General features: G+C 47.8%; 1 protein-coding gene and 2 non-coding genes across 3 annotated transcripts; all 3 read left to right on the forward strand.

Annotated features, from left to right (window-relative positions):
• Nucleotides 1-766: 766 nt before the first annotated feature.
• V8C40DRAFT_287308 (polyketide synthase) lies at nt 767-7534 on the forward strand (the record flags this gene model as incomplete). Its single annotated transcript, XM_083222699.1, has 5 exons — nt 767-1092; nt 1147-1447; nt 1507-4938; nt 4991-5749; nt 5804-7534. 5 exons carry the CDS (start codon nt 767-769, stop codon nt 7466-7468), a joined length of 6483 nt encoding a protein of 2160 aa, XP_083073888.1. The 3' UTR covers nt 7469-7534.
• A 349-nt stretch (nt 7535-7883) lies between these two features.
• V8C40DRAFT_t111 lies at nt 7884-7955 on the forward strand. Its single transcript has one exon. It is a non-coding gene; the product is annotated as a tRNA-Ala (tRNA).
• A 98-nt stretch (nt 7956-8053) lies between these two features.
• Nucleotides 8054-8125, forward strand: V8C40DRAFT_t112. The gene has a single exon. It is a non-coding gene; the product is annotated as a tRNA-Ala (tRNA).
• The last annotated feature ends 1876 nt before the right edge of the window (nt 8126-10001 follow it).

Below are 10001 nucleotides of genomic sequence, written 5' to 3' on the forward strand. Positions count from 1 at the left end.
GGGCGGCACCCCGATGGGCCTCGGAATGTCTGTCGTTGGCCGGTGATACAGACTAGCTTCAGCCCTAGCCTAGAATGAATCGGCGATTCTTGCACAAGCTGCTTTTGGCCAGGGGAAAGTTTATCGGCCTAAAGATCGGTCTCACCTCTATTGGGGCTAATATCAGTTTCTCCATGTACTTCATACTTGTTGAGATGCTCTTCTAGACACGGATTTCTCATACCATCCAAGTACTTGGACTTGTTGTCTCTGAGCCACATTCTCTTCTTCATCGGAAAATGTTCTGCGGCCCATATTTCCCTATACCACCTGATATCATGTCTTACCTCAATATTCCTTTGCCCAGCACTAACATCAAAGAGTTTAGTCTTCTCTCGACATGGAGATACGAGGTACGATTCGATCCCCATCGCTTCGATCCCCATCGATCGAGTACGTCCCTCAACAATATTAGCCTTGAGATTTGGATGTGATTCGCTATGCCAGTCCGTGTACTAAACCCGTTCCCGATAATAAAGTTTCGAGCTCTCGGCTCTTCTGATTCCTCATTCTGAAAACGGTCGTGGCTACCTTTTATGATAGCTCTATGAGGTCACTTCGGAAACATTATCATGTGTGACAAAGACATTGTGTTACCCCTTCGTAGTACTTAAGTCATACGTCGGAAGGAAAATTAAAAACAGCTGATTAATCCCTCTGTTTTCATTCTTCTGCTTGCTAGGCTTATGCTCTTCGGACGGACGTGATGTTAGATTCAACTTCCGCCATGGAGAGCATGACCATCAGCGGACCGAGCACCAGCACTGACGCTGTTCAGGTATTCGTGTTTGGAGATCAGAGTAGCTGCAGCTTGTCGAACTTACAGCTGCTTCTTCTGAAGAAGAACAACCCTTACTTGACGTCTTTCATTGAGCAAGCCAACTACGTCCTCAGACATGAAATAGCTCAGCTTACCGCTGCGGAGCGCCAGTCGTTTCCTGCTTTTTCCAGCATACAAAACCTTGTAGCTCGAGGGATCAAGAACAAGAAGGAGAAGAACGCAGCATTTGAAAGCACTTTGGCAACTATTTACCAGATCTGTTGCTTCATCAAGTAAGACGTTCTCTTTGCTCATGCTAGTGCGGCCAGACTGCTTACAACGCGTAGCTACTTTGGAGATGACCAACACGCGTATCCAACCAGTTCGAACAGCTACGTCTCTGGATTATGCATCGGAGCATTAACCGCAGCCGCAATTTCTTCGTCAAAGTCTCTCAGTGAGCTAGTGCAGACAGGTGTCGACGCCGTTCGGGTGTCGCTTAGAGTTGGCCTCCTAGTTGCTCGAACGGCAGCCTTGTTCGGACGTCCGGAATCTGGTAGTACCTCGTCTTGGTCATACGTTGTTTCGGAGTCACAATTTCCGCTGGAACTAGCTGAAAAGGCTATTGCGTCCTACAGAGAGAAAGCCGTGAGTTAATACCGTGGTGTTAATATGGTGGCCAATATGTACTAAATGCGTGCAAACAGAACATCCCACCACTCTCCTCGCCCTATGTCAGCGCCAGGGGCCAAAATTCTTGGACTGTCAGTGGACCACCAGCAATTGTGCAGCACTTCCTGAAGTCTTCGCAATTAGGAGAGACGTTGAAGTTTTCCCCTATCGCTGTGCACGCACCGTTTCACGCGCCGCACATTTTCACTGTCGAGGATGTTGAACACATTCTCCAAGGGGTTGGATCGGTCAGCGACTTATCCGGTAAAATATCTTTCATTTCCAGCTCATTTAGCCGCAAGTCTCCCAGTGAGAAGAAATTCAAGGACTTGCTTTACCATGCTGTTGAGGGTATTCTCATCCTACCGCTGGACCTTGGAGAGGCAGCTGGAAACATACAGCAAGTGCTTACAACAGGCTCAATGAGTCAATGCGCCTTGTTCCAAATCTCAACCAACTTTTGTCAGAGTCTCAAAACGTCATTTGAACCTGCGGTGTCGAAAAAAGTCGTGGTAGTTGACAGTATCATGGAAGCCATCGCGGCAGGCCCTGAGCCAACTGCCCGAAACTCTGCTAAACACAGCGAGTCTAAGATTGCCATCATCGGCATGTCTGGAAGATTCCCAGAATCTGCAGATATTGAATCGTTCTGGGACCTTCTTTACCAAGGGCTTGACGTTCATCGGCCTGTACCACCAGACAGGTACAATGGAGAGATGTACTATGATCCCACCGGGAAAAAGAAGAACACAAGCAAGATCAATCATGGATGCTGGATTAACGAGCCAGGGTTGTTTGACGCAAAGTTCTTCAACATCTCTCCCAAAGAAGCAGAACAATCCGACCCTGGACAGCGTTTAGCCTTAGCAACCGCTTACGAGGCTCTTGAGATGGCAGGTGTTGTTGCTGACAGAACACCATCGACTCAACGAGACCGTGTTGGAGTCTTCTACGGCATGACCAGTGACGACTACAGAGAAGTTAGCTGTGGCCAGAATGTCGATACTTATTTCATCCCAGGTGGGAACCGAGCCTTTACACCAGGAAAGATCAATTATTTCTTCAAGTATTGCGGCCCATCAGTCAGTGTCGACACTGCATGCTCATCTAGTCTTGCAGCTATTCACTTAGCTTGCAATTCTATCTGGCGCAATGAATGTGATATGGCCATTGCCGGTGGCACAAATGTCATGTCAAACCCCGACAGCTTTGCAGGGCTGGATCGCGGCCATTTCCTCTCAGCAACAGGCAACTGCAACACCTTTGACGATGCAGCTGACGGTTACTGCCGAGCAGACGCCGTCGGTACTGTTGTTCTGAAGAGGCTGGATGATGCCATTGCAGACCATGATCCCATCCTGGGAGTCATTCTCGGCGCTCTTACCAATCACTCTGCTGAATCGGTGTCAATTACCAGACCACACTGCGGCGCTCAAGAGGAGATTTTCTCCAAGCTACTGAGTGAGACTGGCGTCCATCCTCATGAAGTCAGCTACATCGAGATGCATGGCACCGGAACCCAAGCCGGTGATGCAACTGAGATGTCTTCTGTTCTTAGCTGCTTTGCTCCATCGACAAAGCGACTGCCGCATGAGAGCCTTCATTTGGGCTCAACAAAGGCAAACGTCGGTCACTCTGAATCTGCATCTGGTGTGACGGCACTGATCAAGGTTCTGATGATGATGGAGAAGAACATGATTCCACCCCATTGCGGCATCAAGGGCAAGATCAATCACAAGTTTCCGACTGATCTGAAAGAACGCAACGTCCATATTGCTTTCAAGCCCACAGAGTGGAAGAGACGAGCGGAGTTTAACAATATCCGCCGCACCTTTGTCAACAACTTTTCTGCAGCTGGCGGCAACACTGCACTGATTCTGGAAGACTATCCAGAACTCACTAGGAGCTCACTGCAGGATCCTCGGACTGCCCATGTGGTGACTATATCTGCCAAATCCATTCCATCTCTCAAAGGAAATATCCAGAAGATGAGAGCCTACGTGCAGCAGAACATGTCCACAGATGGCTTCCTGAGCAAGCTTGCTTATACAACCACAGCTCGGCGTATGCATCATCCCTTCCGTGTTGCAATCACGGCTGCAAGCAGTGAGCAGCTCCTAGACGCCTTGAATGACGAGGTGAAGAAGGATAGTTACAAACGTTCTCCGGAAGCACCTGTCGCCTTTGTCTTCAGCGGTCAAGGATCGCAGTATAGCGCCATGGGCAAGCATCTGCTACAATTTGCAACCTTCCGTGACGAGATCAGCTCCTACGATATGTTGGCACAGCGACACGGATTCCCATCAATTATGCCACTGATCGATGGGTCTGTCGATATTGATGACCTTGAGCCCATTATTATCCAGCTCGGTACTACCTGTGTTCAGATGGCACTTGCAAGTCTCTGGGAATCATTGGGTATGAAGCCAACCTACGTGCTCGGCCATAGTCTAGGCCACTACGCCGCATTGAAGGCCGCTGGTGTTCTCACGGCAAGTGATACCATCTATTTGGTTGGTATGAGGGCTCGCCTTCTGCAAGACAAATGCACCAAGGGAAGCCACGCTATGCTGGCAATTCGAAGCAGTGTCGATCAAGTTCAGGCATACCTAGACACAAGTATCTTTGACATCGCCTGCGTGAACGGGCCCCAAGATACTGTTGTCAGTGGCCGAGTCGATGACATCGAAAGCCTCTCTCAGAAGCTTGCGGCCGATGGTGTCAAAGCGACAAAAGTCAATGTTCCGTTTGCGTTCCATTCAGCTCAGGTTGACCCTGTACTGGAGGAGCTTGAAAAAATTGCTTCTCACGTTACATTCCATCCTGCAAGAGTACCAATCGGCTGTCCTCTCTTAGCCAAGACCTCCCTTGTTGGTGAGACACCTTTCTTTGATGCCAAGCATATCAGCCGTCACTGTAGGGAGGCCGTGAACTTCCGCGATGTCCTTCAATCGGCCAGAGATGATTGCTTGGTCTCTGACAAGACAGTCTGGATTGAGCTCGGCCCGCACACAGTGTGTGCAGCTATGATGAAGGCCAATTTGGGGCAAGAAATCATTGCTGTCCCATCTTTGATGCGTAACAAAGATGGATGGCAGACTCTCTCTTCAACTCTCTCAACTTTGTATGGTCAAGGGTTAGCTATCGCATGGGATGAATTCCACCATGACTTTGAAGCCTGCAAAGAAGTCCTGCGACTGCCCGCTTACAGCTGGGACAACAAGAGATACTGGATTGAGTATGTGTATGATTGGTTACTCACAAGAGGTGATCCTCCTCTACAAATTGAGGCTGCTCCATTGCCAGCACCCACATCTACTTTCTCCACTGCTTCAGTGCATAGAATTGTTAGTGAAGGTGTAGACAATGGAAAGCTTACCATCACTGCGGAGTGTGAATTCACGAGCGAGCAGCTACACGAAGTGGTATATGGCCACGTTGTTAATGGCAATCGCGTTTGCTCATCGGTAAGTTTTTATCTAATAGTTTTAAAGGTTCCTGTCTGACACTTCTGCACAGTCATTGTACACAGATTTCGGAGTTACGTTGGGCATGTATGTCCTCGAGAAATATCGCATGGATCTCAAGGATTACGCGGTAGATGTCCAGAAGATGGTCATCAATAAGCCTCTGGTTCACAAAGAAGGCCCTCAAATGCTCCTCAGGATTGACATCAAGCACGACATGAATGGTAGCGATACCGCAATCATGTCTATCTATAGTGTCAATGCTAAGGGAACCAAGACTGTCGACCATGCTAAAAGCACACTTTACTTTGGTCAGCCCAAGGTCTGGCTCCAGAATTGGGAGAGCCCTCAATATTATGTGGAGAGAAGCATCGATTGGCTCAAAGAGAAGGCGGATGCAGGTCTCAACAGCCGCCTCTCTTCTGGTGTCATTTACAAGCTCTTTTCCAGCTTGGTTGATTACAGCAATGCTTATAAAGGAATGCAGGAAGCCATTATCAATGCCGATGATTTTGAAGCGACCGCTCTGGTTCGGTTCCAAGTCGATGAGGGTAACTTCCGTTGCAACCCCATGTGGGTAGACTGCTGCGGTCACCTTGCCGGGTTCTTGATGAACGGACATTCAAAGACTCCCAAGGACCAAGTGTATATCAACCATGGCTGGGATACTTTCAGAACCGTGAAAAAGTTCCACAAAGACAAGACGTATCGTACATATGTCAGGATGCGGCCTTATGAAGGCACCATCTATGCAGGTGATGTATACATTTTCGACGATGAAGGCATCGTTGGCGTTTGCGGTAATATTAAGGTAAGCTGGCCATCACTCACTAAACGTTTCATCTTCCATCACTAACTTGCGTAGTTCCAAGGTATTTCCCGAAAGGTGCTCGACAGCGCAATGCCGCCGCCAAAGGCAGCAAACGAGCCTCAAGTCACTACGTGCCTCACCACTGCTGCTGTTAAAGAAGTGCCTAAGATGCCTAAGACAGCGGCAATTGCGGAACCTCTGAGCCGCGCTGTTGGTAATGGCCAGATTGAGCCTATGAAGCTCGATGCGGCTTTGAAATCGGCTTCTGCTGCAAGGGATCCTATGCAGGCTGTTCGCAAGATCGTGGCCGAGGAGATTGGTATTCCTCTGGCCAGTGTTCAAGATGATCTTGACTTTACAGATTATGGGGTTGACTCACTTCTTTCTCTCAACATTTCTGGTCGACTCCGCGAGGAACTTGATATAGATGTTCCTTCGTCTGTCTTCGAAACCTGTCCAACACTCGCAGATTTTGCTGCTCATCTTGGCTTCAACACGTCCTCATCAGATGACTCTTCTGAACAGTCAAGCGTATTTGACACCATGTCCCCCACCAGTGAGCCTTTTGGATCAATTAGCAATGCCACAACCCCTCCAGCTCGAAGTCAGCGAGAGTCTATGTCTACCAGTATGGGCAAAGATATGGCGGCTATCTTAGCTGAAGAGATTGGAGTGTCTGCGAGCGAGATCATGAATGGCGCCGATCTTGGTGAATTGGGCATGGACTCACTCATGTCACTGACTGTGCTCGGCCGTCTCCGCGAAGAGTTGGAACTCGAGTTGGAGGATGACTTTTTCATCTCTCATCCCACTTTTGAATCCTTCCAGTACCTTTTCCAACAAGAGCTTGAACAAGAAATTGTGCAAGAAGTCGCGCAAGTCGTGGACGAAGTCATGCCAAAGATGTCCGCAGAATTGCAGAAGTATCGCGCAACTTCAACGCTCCTACAAGGCAGCCCCAAGACCGCGACCTATATTCTGTTCCTCTTCCCAGACGGTTCTGGTTCCGCAACTTCATACGGACCCATCGATGCAATTGGCAAAGACGTCTGTGTGTACGGTCTCAACTGCCCATGGCTCAAAGATGCCGAGAAACTAGTGACATTTGGTCTCAAAGGTCTTGCGTCGCTGTACGTCCAAGAAATTAGACGCAGAATACCTCATGGGCCATACAACGTAGGTGGATGGTCTGCAGGCGGCATCTGTGCTTATGAAGCGGCAATTCAATTTACTCGCGAAGGTGAAACCGTCCAGCGTCTTATCCTCCTCGACTCTCCCAACCCTATTGGTCTAGAGAAGCTACCCGCACGGCTGTTCGATTTTATCAACGGCCTGGGGCTTTTCGGTTCCGGTAAAGCACCGGATTGGCTTCTTGCGCATTTCCTTGCGTTTATCGATGCTCTTGATGAGTGGAAGCCAGTCCCCTGGGAGAAAGCAGTCGATGGTAAAGCGCCGGCGCCGAAGACCTTTATTCTCTGGGCTGAAGATGGTGTGTGCAAAAACACGACTGAACGCCCAGAGTATAGAGATGATGATCCCCGAGAAATGCGGTGGTTGCTTGAGCAGCGAACCAACTTTGGCGGTAACAATTGGGATGTTTTGCTGGGGGAGAAGAACCTCAACATTAAACGTATACAGGATGCAAACCACTTTACCATGTTACACAAGGGTAAGAACACCGAACGTGTGGCGGCGTTCATCAAGAGCTCATTTGCTTAGTTATGAAGGGACTTGTGGTTGGTGCATCGGAATATACGGATGATGGAGACTAAAGGTATAGGTAGTTTGTATTTCAATTTACTTTAGTCGAGATATTAGAAATATATTTTCTCCCTCTATCTTTTAGGTAAATATGCCGGGTAGGATTAATATACGCAATCTCTGGGCGTTTCTGAAGATTTCCCCCCGGTGACTTGATTAATCGACAACTGTGTTGCTTTCCGAGCCAAAGTATGAATCTATTCAACATCGGATCAATTTATTCAGCCCAATGCCATCAGTCTCATGTAGCTATTCACAGCATGCATCTCATAAGCAGGATCGTTTGGCCGGCGCTGTATTCAAGTTTGGTTTGTTCTACAGTATGGCAAGTAACCTGTATAATAGCTTATTGCAGTCTTTCTTACATATAATTGGGCTCGTGGTCTAGGGGTATGATTTTCGCTTCGCATGTGAAAGGTCAGGGGTTCAATTCCCCTCGGGTCCAGTTTTTTTGTTGCATTTTTTGACGATTTGGCAAACTCTTCGACAGCAATCACAGCGAAATCGTATGAGAAAATTCAGCGAAAGATTATGTAATAAAATGGGCGTGTGGTCTAGGGGTATGATTTTCCCTTCGCATGGGAAAGGTCAGGGGTTCAATTCCCCTCATGTCCAGCTAGAGTTCTTCTTCGGAAGACTACTCTTTTTTTGCCTTCTAATTTTCAAGTCTCCTCTGGCCTATCTATTCTTCAGAGCTCCGGTAAGGCAACAAACATATTCTGGATTTGTCAAGGGCCATAAAAATGCCGAAGAGAACAGCTGCTTTGACAGATCTAGCATATGTTTTCCCCCTCGCCGAATTCGAAAAGTATCCGTTGAGCCGGCTTATGTGCCACACGATCCCTTAGCTGAAAAGAGAGGGCGTGGCAAGCAGACTCCTTATCTTTGTGTAGGTTCACATAATGCATAAAGATAACAAAGATCTCAGTATTGTATTTAGTCCAACTTTGTAAATCTGGACTCAGCTGAGAACACTCATATGCAGCCGTCTATCTCATCCTACAACTGCTAGATCATAACACAGCGCCACATTTCATGGTGTAACCACGCTCCGCGATATGAGTACAACATACCATAACTGACTAGTCATATGCTCGGAAATGAATCGTCACACAATCAAACCTCACATTGCGGAACTTTCGCATTCGGTACGGGCCGCACCCGCCTGGGTATGGTAGAACAACAAGGGGGTTGGGAACGGGGCTGCCCGACATTCAAGATTCGATTATGCGCATCGTCACACACCCGCGTTCCTGTGTCACAAATAACATGCAAATATGAGTTATTTGTTTGAGTAAACAAAGGTCCCTGCAGTCTGTGATACTTGGTTTGTTTAGCTCGTGTATTGTTTTCTTTCGATAGGTCTTTGCCATTCTTGGCTTGCTATACGATCTTCGAACTACACCATGTCACCGAGACGATGAAGTCGGAAATATGGCAAAACAAGGACATACAACTCTCCTTGAGTGCTGATGTGAGTAATTCTGAAATCTACGATATTCCCTTCCTCTTATTGTCCTAGTTTATGTCGGCACCTCTACACATCGGCGATAATGGCCCAAGTGAGGACCAAGAGTAATTACTGTCATCCCTTCAGTTTGCCATATTAATTCTCCAGCCTTCAATAAAGAAATTGTGCTACAAGTTCAACTTCGGAACTTTAAAGGCTCTTCCTAGCTTCAGGATGACCATTATGGACTTCAATACGTTGTAGATTATATTGCCACTGTTGGATACGGTGTCGACTCCCTCCCCAGGAGAACCTTTGACCTTTTGGCCGCCAATTCCGTTGTAGAACGGAATAGTCCAGAGCATTTTTACTCTCGTAGCGCACCTTTTGGTACTCTCACTGCTACTAGTCCATGAGCTGCCCGGCTGCTATGGGGAGGAGTGACCTTTATTGATGAACTAGCCGGATCAAAACCTTGGACGGGTCACTGGACCTGCCTGGCTCTACACAGCGTGTTGGTGAGATGCTGTCCAGATGAATAGAAGCCCAGATCTCTTATGAAGCTGATCTTATAGCAAGTGTGGGAGATAGCTTCCCCGCGGGGGCTACAGGAGCCGAAAAGTTGTATTTTCTCCGCGATGCGATCCACTTCTCGGAGCAGTGGTTCCCCGGTCTCCTGTCATCTCACCCGGTACTTATCTTGCTGCTCGCGTTTTGCATCGGCGTCGATGAGTTCTTCTGCCTAACTGATTCTCTTGCCTCTGCGGTATTTCTTGGTCGAGGGCTCGGTGATTTGTTGGATGAGTGCTTAGTTGAGGGCGCGAGGGACGCTGGTGGTATCATTTCATAATAAACTCATTATCGGAGGCCTCTGAAGAATAAGAGATCAGAGCGCGACAAGGCTGATCTAGAGCGCACATAACAGGAATAGAATAGAAGACGAGGGTAATATATATATATATATATATATAGCACACCTTAATATAACCTTGTAGACTGTTAAGCCAAAAGTCGGTATTCAGCACCAATTCCTACTTAATA

The sequence above is a fragment of the Trichoderma camerunense genome (assembly GCF_050948025.1).
Source record: "Trichoderma camerunense strain CBS 138272 chromosome Unknown V8C40scaffold_8, whole genome shotgun sequence".
Taxonomy (NCBI): domain Eukaryota; kingdom Fungi; phylum Ascomycota; class Sordariomycetes; order Hypocreales; family Hypocreaceae; genus Trichoderma; species Trichoderma camerunense.